At 41.2% G+C, this 17,538-nt stretch overlaps 1 protein-coding gene across 2 annotated transcripts; it reads left to right on the top strand.

Moving 5' to 3' along the window:
• The first annotated feature begins 31 nt into the window (after positions 1-31).
• LOC105919005 (inositol monophosphatase 1) lies at positions 32-16,069 on the top strand. 2 transcript variants are annotated; one of them, XM_036125312.1, is made up of 9 exons: positions 32-104; positions 438-535; positions 3,022-3,155; positions 5,765-5,869; positions 6,131-6,176; positions 6,387-6,495; positions 6,640-6,748; positions 10,055-10,206; positions 14,957-16,069. In XM_036125312.1, exons 2-9 carry the CDS (start codon positions 473-475, stop codon positions 15,076-15,078), a joined length of 840 nt encoding a protein of 279 aa, XP_035981205.1. In that variant the 5' UTR covers positions 32-104; positions 438-472; the 3' UTR covers positions 15,079-16,069. The 2 variants fall into 2 exon arrangements, with proteins under 2 accessions (XP_035981205.1, XP_035981204.1); XM_036125311.1 differs by lacking the exon at positions 32-104 and adding an exon at positions 111-216.
• Positions 16,070-17,538: the final 1,469 nt, after the last annotated feature.

Genomic DNA, 17,538 nt, shown 5'->3' on the forward strand with positions numbered 1-17,538 from the left:
GTTTGATACCTTTGAACAGCCAATGAAATGACGCGTTTCATTTTAGCTCCAGCCACCCACGGCTAAACGTCAAGTTGTGGCTTGTTACTTCCCTCATTCGGCAGGTTGGTTAAATTAGCTCTAGCCTGTAGCTCTTTCCAAGTGTCCGCACTTTCGGTCTTTTCATACAGCGGAAAATTAAACAAAACAAACAACTGCCTGGGAAATTATCTGACGGTATTTTGGTCGACTTCTATTTCTATGCATTAAATCTGTAAAGCTTATGCAAGCTAGCTGAAAGCTATCTGATGTTTTTCCTCATTTAGATTTTTTTGTTTGTTTGTAAAATGTTTCTAACCAGTTCGGCGAATCCGTTTTACGACTCCTGTCTTAAAGTGTTGTTAACTAGACGGACCGGATGTTGGTTTAATTGATTAAAGCCTCGCTTCATCTTCCAGATCGCGTTGATATATCCGCTCCTCTCCGTGTCAACATGAGCGATCCTTGGCAGGAATGTATGGATTTCTGTTTGGATGTCACAAAACGGGCAGGGAAGGTAAGCAAACTCCTTGTCAGGGCAATAAAGTCATACTCACACACGCACACAAACAGGTTTATTAATTTTACCAGAAGTTATTCCAATAAACTGACTTAAATAAGCAAAGCTGTTTTACTCTCAAAACGATACTCAGATTTTCCATAAAGATTTTTTTTTTAAAAGTGCCCTGAAAGCACCACCACCAGAATACAAATGCCATATCTGTTAAAGTACAGCAGAAAACCCATGTTTACATACACCATATAAAAGCATATAAAAATATACAATGACAATTTTCTTAACGCGGTCCACAAATCTGGTTCTCGAAAGTGTCCCATTGATCTGTTTGAACAACTACATACAAGTTAAACTAAAATACACCATGGTAATGTCCAGCCATCATCAGGATGGAGATGAACATGTGTGTACGAACCAAAATACCTGGAGAGGATGCTGGTGAAAAGTGTCCACCACAGCGGAACGAGTCCTGAACCAACATGGGCTGAACGGTCACTCAGCAAGGAAGAAGTCATTACTCCTAGAGCGACTGAAGATGTCAGGTGATAGTCTGCAAAAGCCCTTAGGGATATAGACCTTTATTTTTGGAAATATGATGAAACTAAAATTGAAAAAGGGGGGAGCTAGCAAGCCTGAGAACACCACTCCAGTGGTGAAGGTAGCTGCATCATGTTGCTTGGGAGACTTTTGCTGCCGAAACGATCACAAAATAAAGAACTTTATGTTCATATAGTTCAGAAACATCTCAAAACATTAGAAAGTTGACATGGGGCCTTAAATTGCCCCCCCGGCTGCAGTTTGGACGCCCGTACCACAATCATTTAACCCAAGTCATACAATTTAAAAGGCAATTCTACCATATACTAAGAAAATGAGTTCAAACCTCTAAAACAAAAGTAACATAAGATTCTCTGATTATTCCGCCATTTACCTGGTTGAAATAATTTAGGCAAGTCCTGCGTGGCACAGAACATGAAAAGTTTAGTCCAATTTAACTCCAGCTTACACGGGGTCTACAACATAGAACGACACGTGGAAAGAAAATATTAGCTAGATTAAAACTATCCATACAAATGCATTAATATAAAATTAATAGTCTTAACAGTTTAAGCCAGAATGCTGTGGTTGGTTTACATTTGGCTGAAGTCAGCAGCCCCGTCATTGTGTTGATCCTTATTAGTCTGGAAGGGGCTCCGAGAAAGCCCGCTGGCCTGAAAGTGCCCATATAGACTGTCAGGGGAAGTATTTTAGAAAATTAAAACAAGCAGAACTGTGACAAACAAGGCTAGAGGAAGACTTGGGTTTAGTTTGTTACAACACATGTAGAGGTTTGGTAAGGGGTATGGAAAAAAGCCTCCAAACCTTAAATGTTCAAGAGCTACAGTCGAGTGTCATCCTGTGTTTGACAGCATCAGGCACCGTCTCCATGCCGACCAGGTGTCTGGGAAGCATGTCAGGAAAAAAAGGCCTTTCTGTTCTACCGTCACTTAATGGAAACGTGTGGAGTTTGCTGAGCTCTGCTGGGATCTTTACTTAAGGTTAAGATTGAGCATTTCACCGACAAAACGCTGCAGGTGGGAGGGGCGTGAAACAAAAGTTTCATAGGTAGAAACATTGTGTTAAAGCAGACCTAAACTCTCCTCTTTATGAATGTTTGTTTTAAAAAGCCAGAAGATATTCAATTCAATTTTATTTATATTGCGCCAATTCATGAAACATGTCATCTCGAGGCACTTTACAAAGTCAAAATCAATCATATTATACAGATTTGTCAAAAATGTCCTATATAAGGGAACTAGTTGATTGCTTCAATGTCCCAACAAGCAGCATTCACTCCTGGAGAGGCGTAGAGCCACAGGGAGAGTCGTCTGCATTGACCATGGCTTTGCAGCAATCCCTCATACTGAGCAAGCATGAAGCGACAGTGGAAAGAAAAACCACCCATTAGCGGGAAGGAAAAACCTCCAGCAGAACAAGAACCAGGCTCAGTGTGAACGGTCATCTGCCTCGACCCACTGGGGGTTACAGAACACAGAGCAGAGACACATGTTTTTTTAAGAGGTTTTTTTAGCATGAAAGCACAACATTCCAAACATTCACTTTAAATTTGCAGAAAATGTTTGTGTGGCGGCATTAAATATGGCCTTTCGAAATGCGAAAAAAGTTCAGAATTTTAATATAAGAATTGTCAAGTCAATTTTATTTCCAGAGCACATTTCATACAGCAGTCATCAACTCAAATAAACTCAAAGCGTGTTGAATCCTGAGGCCCAGGATTGGCAAACTCTGTTTTCAGAGTCCAGTTCCTTCAGTCAGGAGTGACGTGATCTAGACCCCAGATGGAATAAATTCCTAAAACCAGAGAGCTCAGACGCCGTTGTCGTCTGTGGCCGACTCCCCTGCCAACAATCTGTCGCCGCGGCACGCATCACATCGGGCTCATTAGAGCAGCAGACGTCTTTAGTCACTGTTTTTGTTTCCGCCAGATGATCCGCGAGGCGCTCCAGAAGGACATCGCCGTCATGCAGAAGAGCTCGCCGGTTGACCTGGTGACCGAGACGGACCAGAAAGTGGAGCAGCTCATTATATCGTCCCTAAGGGAGCGCTACCCAACGCACAGGTACGCCGGCGTCACGGAAAATCTGTGAAGTGATACGTGAGGCGTTCTCATCCCAGCTGAGGAGCAGCTGCTTCCAGAAGGCGTGAGAGGCGGCATCTTGAGTGGATCGACGGGCATTTCATGCATCCAACAGTCAGTCAGCGGGTGTTGTCGTATCGGGCAATTGTCCGGCATATTGGGAGCACAAATGTCACACTAACAAGATGTTAGAACCACTGAGCTATATAATACACTGGAGTGCTGATTTTGCCGAAAAACTGAAGTCACTGGCCGCCATCTTGCTACTCCCTACTCTCACAGAATCCCACAGGATTTGGTTGCAACAACAGGCAGTTTTCTGGCTGTGTGAAAACGTTTCACAGGTAATTCTACAGTCAGTGGATGTACTAACACTATCAACTACTAGGAAATTAGATGCTGAAATATTTTACATGTTATTCATATTAAATATATATATATATATATATATATATATATATATATATATATATATATATATATATATATATATATATATGTATATGTGTGTATATGTATATGTGTGTATATATAAGTATATATATATGTATATGTGTGTATATGTATATGTGTGTATATATAAGTATATATATATGTATATGTGTGTATATATAAGTATATATATATATATATGTGTGTATATATAAGTATGTATATATGTATATATGTATACACATATGTAAATATATGTTTTTGTATATTGTTATTTATATATTTATAAATGTTAAACATATATATTTAAATGAATAAAATGCAAAATATTTCAGCACATGACTTTCTCAGTACTTGATATTTTTAGAACATAACATAAAAGTATATGGCATTTGACATTTTAAAAGTCTTAAGCCCCCCCTGAACATGAGAAAATCCTCGTTATTCGATGCACATATTCCCTAGTTACTGAGGGGAAATAGGGAGTACCAATATGGCGGCTGGTGGCTTCAAAGCGACTCGTTCAAACAGACGGTGATTAGCACTCCAGTGTATTATATAGCTCAGTGGTTAGAACCAGTGGGTACACGACTGTAAGAGCTAACTAAGCACCGCAGCGCCTCCCACTGTCATCAGTAGAAAATGTGTCACTGAAAATGTGAGACTAAAGACTAAGTGTGCAGCATTGGCAACGGCCAACAGCGTGTTGCTCAACCAGAGCTGCCAGCCCGCATGGCCTCCAGTGGCTGTTCTAGATGTGCCGGCTTCTCGCAAAAGATCATTTACACACCAATCGCACATCTACACGTGCAACGAATTATGATCAAATGTAGCTTTTTTTGTTTCATGTTTGTAAATCCTGGCTGGACGGATGAAATATTTGCAACAACGATACCCGTATAAATAAACAAATACATTTTATTCAAACAGGGACACAACCTAAGACATTACGTTCCTAACCTGGTGGACCAAACCCTCCTGGGCTTTGATGCAAAAGAGTTTGTCAAAGTGTTCACATATGAAAGATAAAAGGATAATCAAAAGGAACAATAAACCTTCAGAATACCTGCATCATATTCTGTTTTCCCCACATACGTCTGCCTATTATTCTAAGTTGAACTTAGACAACCTTTGTCATTTTTTGTGCAAAGAGTGCATACAAAACAACATTTTGACTGCAATTGAAATAAAATAACATTACATTATAGAGTGCAGCAGCGATAAGAATGAGAAAAACTGTTAAAAAAATAGTGTGCAGAAGAATGTTCAACCATGTTTGTAGTGCAAAGATAATGGTGCAAAAAAGGCATTAATATGAAAATGAAAAGTTCAATGTTGGGTGAAAAGTTCAATGTTGGGTGAAAAGTTCAATGTTGGTTAAATGAAGTTGAAATCAATCAAAAAAAACGCCACGTATGTTTGATCATTTCGTATCTTATGATTGTCTATAGCACTTTGGTCCTGTGACCGTTTAAAGTGCTTTATAAACAAAATTGTTATGGTATGAATTTTAATGGATTTTTGTTTTGTTTTAAATCTGGCAGTGTTGTGCTAAAAATGAAGCACATGCTCATTTTTATTTGCCGTTCATGCACATATGCACTGCAGTGTTGCTGGGGCACACAGCGTTTGTCTACACATGGTGGGTAGGTCTCATTTAAAGAGGAGTGGGGACCACTTCACTAAACAATGTAACCGTTAACCTATGAATACGCTTTTACTAAATGGTTGTTATTCAAAAGGTAAAAAAAAAAGCCCTCAAAGTACTAATTCACGTGTAAACGTGCACAAAGTTCATCTTACACCTTATCAAACTCCCTGTTAAACAAGCTAACAGCCATAGCTGCAGCTCCTCAGAGTTTCTCAAGCTTTTCCGGGTTACACAGTTATTCCAGTCCGACTTTGAGGAGCGTGGAGAACTGATGGGGTAGAAATCGCTGCATCATAATTTAAGCTTCTACCCTCTCAGTGTCCGTTCTACTGAGAACTTAAACCTCATGTTGAATATTTCTCATTATGATAGAGAAGAGGAAACACACGATGCATCGATGGGCGTCGTTCTTTCTGTAGATGTGAGAGGTGGTGTGTGTGTGAAACATCAAAACTGCTGCTTGTTTATCTGTTTCCTTTCTCTCTTTTTTTTTAATTTCATCTCAAAGCTTCATCGGCGAGGAGTCGGTAGCCGCCGGCGCCCCCAGCGTTCTCACCGACGACCCCACCTGGATCATCGACCCCATCGACGGCACCACCAACTTTGTGCACAGGTACCGCTAACCAGGCTGTAGAGTTCTCCTGAAACCGCTCCCGAATCTGTTTTTTTTATCTCCGTTCCTCCTTGACTATTTTTATCTTTTTAATTAGCTTCCTTTTTTTTTTTTTCCTCGGGTGGTGTCCTCTCTCGGATCGTCTTCGGGGATAATTAGATGGAACTGAACTGATAATAGAAGCTCCCTCCCTCAGAGCCTGATTCCTGTGGGGAGTTCATTAAACGGATGTTTTATTATTGTACGTTTCTGTTGGGTCAGGTTCCCCTTTGTGTCTGTATCAATCGGCTTCGCCGTGAAGAAAGAGGTAGGCCTTGATGTATGCAAATCCCGTGTTTATTCCCCCCCCCGCTGTGATTTCTTGATTATAATAGACATTAACCCCATTGTCGCCTTGTGAATCTCTGAATAGTGATGCGGAGAAGTTCCCCCTTGTTATGCAGCTGCTGCTCTGTTCTTAGCCCTCCTCCCACACGGCTTTAATCAGTGTGTCTCCTGCGCCGCCCTCCGCTCTCAGATAGAGTTTGGGATCGTCTACAGCTGCGTCGAGGACAAGATGTACACGGCGCGGAGGGGAAAGGGGGCTTTTTGCAACGGAGCCCCCATCAAAGTCTCCGGACAGGAAGGTGAATCCGTGACGACGCTGGATTTGGGCGTCGCAGTTTCAAATCAGTCCACTAGGTGGAGCTGGACATCTACTATTCATTCAGCTTGTTTGGAGACTGAGTTATTGAACTTTTTCTTGTTTCCCTCTTTTTTTTTTTTTTAAGATATAAGCCAGTCTTTGGTGCTGACTGAAATGGGTTTCAAGAAGGAACCTGAGCACTTCCAAACCATGTTGGCCAACATCAAGACCATCCTCACCATTCCTGTCCACGGGTAAATATCCGCCCGGAAGCAAGCTGCGACCTTAAAACAAACACCACCAGCTTTAGCAGAGGCCGTCTCAGCCGCTTGTAACGATGATCTGAAAAGATGTGTGACGTTGAACCTTTTAGAAAGATCCTATTTAAATTTGAGCAAATTTATTCAGTGGAGGGGAAAAAAAAAAATCCAACGTTGGTGAAGAATTGTTAATAAAATCCCTGGTTCAACGGTTGTTAAGGCAGCCCAGCTATTTTATGCAGCCTCCCGTTGCCAATGAGACAGCTCTTAATCTTCTATAACATTTTACGAGATCGGAGCTAAAAGAGAGAGCTATATTTGACAATTCCTCTTTCTGCAGTCTCTCTAAACCACCCAGTCCTGGGTCCTCTCTTATGCTCTCGTCTCTTCAGCTCCTCTTACGTTTAATTTAAAGGATTCAGGTCTGGGATGGCTGTGGAAAAAGTTTGCCCGGATATTTTGGATTATGGCTGTATAAAGTAGTATTCAGTATTATTAGGCTAAATGCCTGTGTTTCTTTTTTATAAAGTTGTTACAAAAAGGCATCTGTGATTCAAAGCTTTATCCCAAATGTCTCACATTTGGCACATTTTTTTTTAACAAACAGCTGTTGATAAATATGAGAAACGTCAGAAAAATAACCTACTGGAGTACATAAAAGTATAACTATGACGCAACCTAGACCATCTCGATATAAACGATAAAGTCTCACCTTATATCTCTTTTTAAAAAAAATATTGATATTTTTTGGTGGTGGTGGCCGAGTGGTTAGAGCACAGAGCTTCGGTCCCAGAGGTTCTGAGTTCAACTCCCGCAAGCTGCCATTCTGGGTCCCTGAGCAAGACCCTTAACCCCCAGGCGCCGCACAGTGGCAGCCCACTGCTCCCTGAGGGGATGGGTTAAGATGCAGAAGTGAATTTCTCCATTGTGAGATCAATAAAGTTCAATTATTAATAATTATTATTATTAAAATCTCAATATAACGGCCAGCTCTCTTTTGCGTCAGAATCTTTCTGAAATACCCGATAATGTCCAAATCTTTATTTCTCTAGTCCTCCGATTTATTTTTTAAATTAAATGTCCTGATATCTCGGAGAGGCAACGATCCCATACTCTCTAACAAGGTCCCCAGGATAAGCACGTCCTCCATCATACCTAAGGGTGGGCATAAGGTGTTTTTTTTCCCCCCACATATTCCTCCCTCATGTCATGCCAGACGCATTTTCAGAGACAATTGCTCTTGTCTTTCCTATCGTCAAGAGCGGCAGGGAGAAACGGTCAACGGCGGCAGTCATACCCCAGGAGAAGAGTAATATTAAAGTTCCTGCAGAGTCTGATCTGCTTTAAAAGCGAAGCCTCACAGTAAACATGAGGTGATTTCCAACGTATCTGTATCCTGATTTACGTGTTGCCAAAAGTCATAAGCTTCCAGGTACATCTAAAAGGATTAGAATGTCGCCAAAAAATATTTTTAATCACTCTTTTAAGCAAGCGAGAATCATACATTATGTAGATTCATTACACATGGAGGGGGTTGTTTCACCTCCTTCTCTCTTGTAGTTTAGATGATTATGGCTAACAGAAAATGAAAGCCCATATAGTGTCTCAAAAAATTAGAATATTGTGAAAAAGCTAAATATTCATAATGTATCGTATTTTTTATGTGTCCTGTCTGGTAATGTAGTATTAAAAGTCGTTGTCTTCATGCCAAATAGAGCCCATCAGATTTTACTTTCACAAACGGAGCCTTACTGCTTTCGCCATAGTGCTCCGCTTGATTTATATATGCAAAAAAAAAAACGTTATTCGATATTATTTTGGGACTGTTTTACGTTCAGTGGACACAAAAACGGGAAGATAGAAGGAAAAAAAAAGAAGAGGGAAAGATGAGGCAAAATGCTAAAAAGGAGAAAAGGACAAAAATAGAGTAGAGGAAAAGGAAAGATGACATCAACAGAACAAAGTGAAAAACGACTTTAATCACTCTTTTCAGTAAGTGAGAATCATGCATTATGTAGCTTTATTACACATACAGGGAGTTGTTTCAAGCCTTTCTTTCTCGTAATTTAGATGATTTTTGGCTAATAGAAAATGAAAGGCCAAAAATAGTGTCTCAGAAAATTAGAATATCGTGAAAAAGCTAAATATTCACAGAGAATCTCTGCCGTACTGTCAAGGGGAAGATGAGAGACGCCAGACCCGACGATGCAGGCGATCTGAAGGCAGCTATCAAAGCAATCTGGGCCTCCTGAACTCCTCATGCAGCGTGACATGGAGGCTGGAGCATGAGAATACTAATTAAAATGTTTCTAAACACTGTAAACGGCTTAGCAAAACCGACGTATAAATTTAATTACAAATAAGAAAAAAACAAAGTTTTTTGGGAGTCATCGGGGCTGTCAGTAATAACTTCAAAACTAAATATTTCTTAATAAACTTCTTTTTTTTTTTTTTTTTTTTTCAGCATGACATCATGCTACAGCAAAATAAATCTGGACTTTGTTGCCAGTGGTGATCGTAGATGTAGATGCCGCTAGATGTCTCCTCTTCTTTGGGTTTCAACATGGCTCCTCAGCTCTAAAAGGCGTGAAAAACGTTTTCGTTTTCTGAGCTTTGATCCATCGCTCCGTAAGGACTTAACGAACCAACAGCCCAAATTAGAGCAAGAAAGTACTACGGCCAACGTTAAAAAGGAGTCGTTCACACCTCCATACTGCGTCGCCTCACTCAATCAGTGGTGTGCACGTTTCTGTGCATAGAAAATTAGCAGCTCTTATTTTGTTAAATATGCTTTTACTGCCTTCCAGGTACTCAGTTGTTTGACTTTTTTTTTTTTTTTCATTTTTATTGCTGACCAGTCTCTGTGTCTCTCCGAAGGTTGGGTAAATGTCAGCGACAGTCGCACAAAGGATTTCTAGCGTTTTGTCGCGCATTCTTTAAATAACCTGAAAAGCTCCTGGAACCTGTTGTCCCAGTGGGATATGTGTATAAATAGGCTTATCCTCTTACTTTTTAAACGTTTGACCTGATAAAGATCAGTCAGCTGCTGCCCGCCACCCTCTGCATCGTTGTCGTGTGCACGTCTACCCGTTTTTTTTGTAACAGTGAAAGTTGTTACTGTTTTCTCAGAATGAGAGCGAGCGGTGAGGGCAGACTCACGTCAAAGAGAGCAGAAAAAAAAAAAGGAAAATATAAAAAGCAACAATATGCAACACCGAGGAACTGCTGTACGGCCCGATTGCCGCTCATTCGTATTTCAGCCTAAGAGCTGAAACTAAGACGTCCCGTTTCCGTCCACAGGATCCGCTCTCCGGGCAGCGCGGCCATCAACATGTGCCTGGTGGCGTCCGGTTCGGCCGACGCTTACTATCACATGGGCATCCACTGCTGGGACATGGCTGGAGGGGCGGCGGTCGTTACGGAAGCCGGAGGGGTTGTCATCGACATTTCAGGTGGGTCACTGAGAGACAACCCTCCCTGCTCCTGGGTGGTTAAGCAGGTTCTACACCGCTACTATGGAGCCTCATCAACACTCCCCCCTCCCCTAAAACAGGCACCATTTCAACTTTTTTACAGATTAACTAAGCGATTTGTCTGTATGATATCCAAAACCTTCTGCGGGCGATCAATTTTTGTAACCTGGCCAATAAGCTCGATGAATACTGCAGTTTGCTCTTCTGGAATATAGCCAAGGGGAGATTGTCAGAGGATGACCTTATCAGGGCCTACAAACCTCTTCAGGCTTTTCCTAGACAGACCCCTCCTCAGAGCTACCATACCCACAACTTTAGGTCATGGGTTAAAGTTCTCTGTCGCTGCGTAGGATTTCCGTCAACTGGAAAATGACAGCGAAAACTAGATCCATTTGATTCCATTTAGACTTTTTATTCAAGGTTTTGAACTGAAGCGGCTCTCAGCCAATGAAAACTGGCAGAGCCGAGACATTAGCCAATCAGAAAGAGAGTAGGTCAGGTCTTGGCAAAGGAGACGTATGCCAGTCTGAGGTTTGTCGCTGTTGCATCATTTTAACTTTTGGAAGAACATCTCAAACTGGCCACAGATGGCATGAATGAAAGCAGTGGTGGTCTAAGATTTTCTTTGGATTTATGTGAACCAGCAAGTCAGGAAGTGCAGCGGCTTAAACATCTGAGAACAACTCCCACGTTAAGGGTGTCCATCGCTGCTTGTCACTCTTCTTAAATTAACGAGTGGTATTTCCACCTGTGGCCACGTCATCTGTCAGCGTTTATTGCCTCGCTTCCAGTAACTTAGCTGATGAACGCGGGCGATGAACCAGGGATCTCCTCGTGATTCGCTATTACGTTTTTACTTAAAACACGAAGAAGAGTGATGCGCTAGCTCAGGCTAATTGAGCTTGAAGGCGCTTGCTTTTTCTTGAAGAAGGGTCGGAGATATCGACCGTTGACGGTGGCGTTAAGACTAAATAGAGACGGGCTTGGCTGAGAGAAACGGACCAGAATGGGAAGATTGTTGGTCGTGATGCGAAAAGCTTAACCTGCCAGATGTGTTTATGTGCGTGACATGTCACCAAATACTCCTACGTCTCCTCCTTATCTGTGAAACAGCTACAGAGCCGAGTCACCTGTGTCCATGGCCGACCGTGTGTGTAAGCAGAAACGTTGCACATGTGCGTTTATAGCCGAGAATGACCCCTGCGCTCACGATGTCCGCACCTCTCGTTTACCTGATCAAGTCAGTTGCTGAAGTTCAGAGAGCATTTTCAAGACTGTCGGTATCAAACATGCGTCTTATTCAATTCAGTTCAATTCAATGTTATTTTTATAGCACCAATTCATGAAACATGTCATTTCGATGCACTTTACAAAGTCAAAATCAATCATATTATACAGATTGGTCAAAAATGTCCTATATAAGGGAACCAGTTGATTGCTTCAAAGTCCCGACAAGCAGCATTCACTCCTGGAGAAGCGTAGAGCCACAGGGAGAGTCGTCTGCATTGTCCATGGCTTTGCAGCAATCCCTCATACTGAGCAAGCATGGAGCGACAGCGGAAAGAAAAACTCCCCATTAGCGGGAAGGAAAAACCTCCGGCAGAACCAGAACCAGGCTCAGTATGAACGGTCATCTGCCTCGACCGACCGGGGGTTACAGAAGACAGAGCAGAGACACAACAAGACAGACAAAAAGCACAGAAGCACACATTGATCCAGTAATCTGTTCTACATTAGATGGTAATAGCAGGTGATCTGTCTTCCCTGGATGATGTCACAGTTAACAGAACGCTAATCTCTCTGCGCTCACGGAATTGCTGCCCAGTACAAAACAGAACAGTCGGCCAAACCACAAAAAAGTGTTTTGTTTAAATGCAGATGAGTCGACAAATGCTAATGGATACAGAGTTGGTGATGAAATGGCGCAATACCACGATGACGGTTTGGGTAAAGTGTTGACTCAGCGTCTGGCCTTCAGAAAGGTCAATATTGCAGATGCAGTCACATGTTGAATGAAAATTAATATAGTCATTTGTATGATAAAATTATAAACTCTGTCAAACTAGGAAATAGATGATTTTTTTTTATTTGAACACATCAAAGGCAAAATTAGTTTTAAGTCATTCCCTGTTGTCTTCAGTATTTCAGTCGTGCAGATTTGTGGTCGCCTTTTATTGTGATATGACATTTTATTCATAACTACCTTAAAATCAGCCTATGGATAAACATGGCACTCAATAAAATAATAAAAATTCACATGGATAGATATGAAAGTCAGAAATTAACCAAAGGACAAGGTTGTGTTTGGCCTTTAATGTTCATGGGATTGATTCATATTGAAGGTAACAGGGAGCTGGTGGAGTTAATGTACAGGTGTGAAGTAGATGCAAGCTGCTGTCTTTTGTACTGGCTGCAGTTTATGGAGGGTTTTCTGGGTGACAGGGAGCTGACTTTTTTTGTTTTGTTTCTACATTCTATCCCTACTTGCTTTTATTCCTATATTTTAATCATGTAAAGCACTTTGCATTGTCTCTGTACTGAATTGTGCTATATAAATAAATTTACCTTGCCTTGCCTTGACTGTGGACCAGTTTGGCAAAAGAACTTGAAGAGTTTGATGCTGCAAAGGTGAAAGTAACTTAACCAGGTGATGTTACGGATGAGGAAAGTGAAGGAGAGGATGGAGAAGGCTGTCCAGGATAACGCCAAGGCTCTGAAGCTGAAAGGTGGGAGAGATTCAGGAATTGTCAATGCATGTTGTAAAACTGCCAGATGTGGTTAAAGTTGCACAACAAGCAAGCGTGGTACGCAATGTGGCACGGCGTCCACGGCCCCGGGGAGATACGGGCTGACTAGAAAACATTTTCAGTCAGATGCTTTAGGGACAATCACGGCAAACCTGTCACACAAGAAGGGGTGGACCCTCACACCAATTTACATGTCCTAACCTAGAAACTGAAACCCGTAGTTCCAACAAGGCCTGGGGGGTCTGTTTCGCTCTGAGGCGACGCCCTGATAGCCCACAACCCGCCGGGGGCAGCTTTTGCAGACGGCTCCTTTGTGGGCTAAAGGCACCGCTTCACTCTGAAAGCCCTCCCGTCTATAGTGCATGTGCTGTGCATCAAGGGGTTTGCTCTTTGGGAAAGTGAAAGCGACCTGTGCGCTGTGCCGAGCCTGCTGCGATGTACAGCCAAGCCGTAGACGCAGGAAATCTCTCGCTGCTCTGCGCTCAGCCAGACGCAGCCGGTCACTGTGGAAACGGAGCGCCGTCACGAGCCCCGAGCAGCTCGTAGCGTCGCAGCATTCTCACCTTTTGATTTTCCTGTTCGTCTTACTGGCAAAAGGCGTTCAAAGTTATTAAAAAGATAACTGTACCCCTCCAATCTTGGTACAACAAGATCTAAGTGCTCCCTTATAACCATAAATTAACACCTCTCTTTTTTTAAAAAAAAACTAAAGAAGCTAATTAATCACATGATGGTTTCTGAATGTATCCTAACATGCCATAGGAATGTTTTTGATGATTATTGTTCCTGAATGAGCAACCAAGTGTCATTCTATTATATAAGCAGCAACACACACCCTGAGTGTTCCTTCCATGCGAGCAGAAATGTCAAGATGTGAGGCGGCAGCAGCAGGTGTCGGGATATTCACACGCCCCCGGCTGAGCACAGCTGTGTTTGAGGTTTCAGCAGAATGGGAAATGTCACCTCGGAGTACCTGATCTTCTTTTTCTGTCAAAGTTTTTCACCGTCTTCTTCTATTCTTGTCTCCCGTTTGGTCCGTCCTCACAAGTACAGTCGAGGTAAAAAAGAAGGTACACCTCGTTTCAGGGCAGGTTTTTTTAAATATTGGGACAAAAAAAAACAAACATCTGGTCTTTATACCGGGGTTCCTGTACAGTGAGGAGAAACATCACATTTTTCTTGGAGCATTGTCCAGATCTGGATAAGTGTGGAAAACACAACACTGGATATATAAAAATATAGCATTTTATAGATTTTTTTGTTCTCTCATCTTTAATTTTCTACTGGACAAAAATCCAACAATGCTTAATAACAGTAGTGCTTTTGTGTAGATTTTTTATTTAAACGACTGACTGGGCACATTGGACATGGATTTGAACTTTATCCCATCTGCTGGTGAAGATTCTCAGTCATCCAGGTCATGGTCATTCCAAAAAAAGTAAAAAAACAAAGCAACTGGACTTGTTTTCCGTAGTTGAAGACGTTTCGCTTCCTCTCCAGGAAGCTTTCTCAATTCAAAATGTCTGGAGTAATGTGGAGTACCAAGCTTTATACTACTGCCAACAAAGGCCTTGTAATGGCTTAGATAACATGCAAATACAACAAAACCACCCCCTTAGTAATGGGCATTAAAGTCATTAAGCCAGCAGATTGAACCGAAACTTTATTCCATCACACTTTACACACACACACACACACACACACACAAAAACTACGTTTTGGACTTTTCTGTAACATAACGGCTAAAGAGTAAAGGAATCAAGGTTCCTGCACCAATTCAAAACAAACCAAAAAAAAAAAATTGTCCAGTTTTATCTTTTTTTTTTTTAAGACAGAACACCCGTATTCCTCATTTAACATACAACTTTATTTAATGATGATTTATTTATTGCTTTCAGATTTAGTACTTTTTGGATCATTTAATGGCTTGCAACATTGGGGGGAAAAGTGATTCTTTTTATTTCTCTCCCTCCCTCAACCAGGTGGGCCGTTCGATCTGATGTCTCGCCGGCTGATTGCTGCCAGCAGCAGGACGATAGCTGAACGCATCGCCAAGGAGATAGCAGAGTTTCCCGTCGGCAGGGACGACGCAGAAGGTCCGTAAACCTCGTCCGCCGCCCCTCCGCGGCCCGCTGAAAAGCCGCATGAAAAAAACGCGCAGGTGTTTTTCGGCGTAACAGGTGTGGAGTCCGTCTTTGCCTGAAGAAGCAAAACAGAGTAACCCCTGCACAGCGGCAGGCGAGGTTGTTCATCCTTCTGTATGTCAGTGATTCACAGATTACGTTGTGGAGTTGTTTGTGTTGCATTTTATCCAAATCACTCAGCCATTTAATTTTTTATTTTTTTTTTTTGGGCAAAAAGGAACAAGAGAGAGGGATTTTTATTTGTGAATGCCTCAAGGCTGCATCATTTCAGCCAAACTAAACTTGACCTCAAGGTTTAGCTATAGAGCGCCCGCCACACACACACTGGCGCCCTGCTAGAGATGTGGAAAACAGTTGTTTAGTTTAAGTTTATTTATTCAGCTTGGGGGAATCAAGCATATATAAATTGAATGTTATTAAATGTTTTAAACACATACTTTATACTGTTGCTGTTTATGTTGGTCATAGTATCTAAAAACCTTTTGATTAGCAATTAAACTGTATGTTTAGCTAAATCTGGTATGACATAGAGGTCTATTTCTCTTTATACTCCAAGACAGGAAAGAGCGGGTGGCCATTGGGTCTTTTTTTTTTTTACTATGATCATGATTCGCAACAGGACCAAATCAGCACAGAAATGCTCCATTGGACACAATTATTGGTCATTAGATGATGGATTTTTTTCCTCCTCTGAATAAATGCACTCAAATTAAAGGTTGGCTTTACCTAAACTGCTCATTGTGGGATTGTGCTACTTTGATAAATAGGTTTTAATTTCATGTAATTTAATGCTTTTTCACACATCTTCACCAGGGTTGCTAATACGTACATTTAGGAGTTCCTTTGTCATAATTTGCGCTATACACGATTAACTATGTGTATATAAGTAACTTCTGCACTGTCTGACTTGGTTATTTGTCAAGTCTAGAATAAAAAAAAGCTTGAACCATGTCTGTTTACTGTGTTGTTTTTTTCAAAGCATTATTAAAACAAATAAAGCTCTATAAGTATAGTTCCTATATTCTTGAGTTCCCCCGGGTCGATCATTTAACTGCAGCCCTGCTGAGGCTGGTGTCAACCTGCGCAGACATGCCTTTGTTGTAAACCACAGACATAATTAGACAACTGGCGGCAGAAAGGAGAGCCTGAGTGTGAAGAATTTCTGCAAGAAATGTGCTGACTGAGCAAATGGCAGGCTTCACGACTAAATGTGGGAGCTCGGTGTCATGACTCGTCCCTGCAGGAAAATGTAAATGAACCGTTGGTTGGGAGGGAGGCAAAAAAAAAGGAATAAAATCTGTCGAGACACATCTGATTTTGTGTTGCTTCATTTAAACATTCCCACTCATCCAAAGCCGGCTGTGTCTTCCCGTGTGTGAATCCAGTTCCTTTTTCAAAAGGATTTGCAACCCTTCAACTTCACATTTTGTCAGTTTTTCCAATTCCAATATATTTCACTGTTTTTTTTTTTAGTGCACAAGACCAACTCAAAGTAATGCAGAGTTGTGAAGTGAAAGGGAGCGTATATTCGTTTTTTACATCTTTTTTTATAAATAAAAATCAGAAGTGTTGTGTGCATCTTTATTTAGTCCCCCCCCCCCCCCCCCTTTTATAAAGCCAGAGCTTTATAAAAGGGGGGGGGGGGGGGGGGGTTATATATATATATATATATATATATATATATATATATATATATATATATATATATATATATATATATATATATATATATAGAGAGAGAGAGATAGAGAGAGAGAGATAGATAGATAGATTCACTGTATATAACTGAATGCACCTTCCCTACTCTGCACCTTCTTGTATGAGCCGATGTGACGAGTGAATTTCTCCATTGTGAGATCAATAAAGACTATCTTATCTTATTTATATATATATATATATATACACACTGTAAGGGACCAAGCCGAAAAAGCAGAGAAGCACATGGAAGTCTTTGATGAAAAATAGTAACAAATGTATTTACCACACAGGAACAGACTTTTCCTCCTTTTTCTCTTAAACTGACACACGAGGGAAACATATATACACTGGTTGATCAGACCATTTTGACACAACAGGGGAACATAAAATACATTTACCTAAACAAAACTACAACAAAAGACCAAACTAATCAGTACAGTACTAAAATCAGCAACCTATGAGGAAGAGGACTTAAATAATTAAACTTCCCAAATTTAATTACAAAAAAACAAAACCACATAGAAAAACCTAAACCCTTTCAACTCCCTTTCTAAAACTAAGTGGAAGAGTCCAACTAAGCCTCCTTTTCATTGAGATCTTTTGCAGCTAGGGGCTCCTTTCCTTTACTGGCCACACCCACACGACAGCCTCCCAGGAACTGGCAACTCAGATGAAAAGTTAGTTTAAAGTAAACCAAAAAACACAAGAAATGACAAAATGAG

Source organism: Fundulus heteroclitus, chromosome 21 (genome assembly GCF_011125445.2).
Source record: "Fundulus heteroclitus isolate FHET01 chromosome 21, MU-UCD_Fhet_4.1, whole genome shotgun sequence".
NCBI classification, from domain to species: Eukaryota; Metazoa; Chordata; class Actinopteri; order Cyprinodontiformes; family Fundulidae; genus Fundulus; species Fundulus heteroclitus.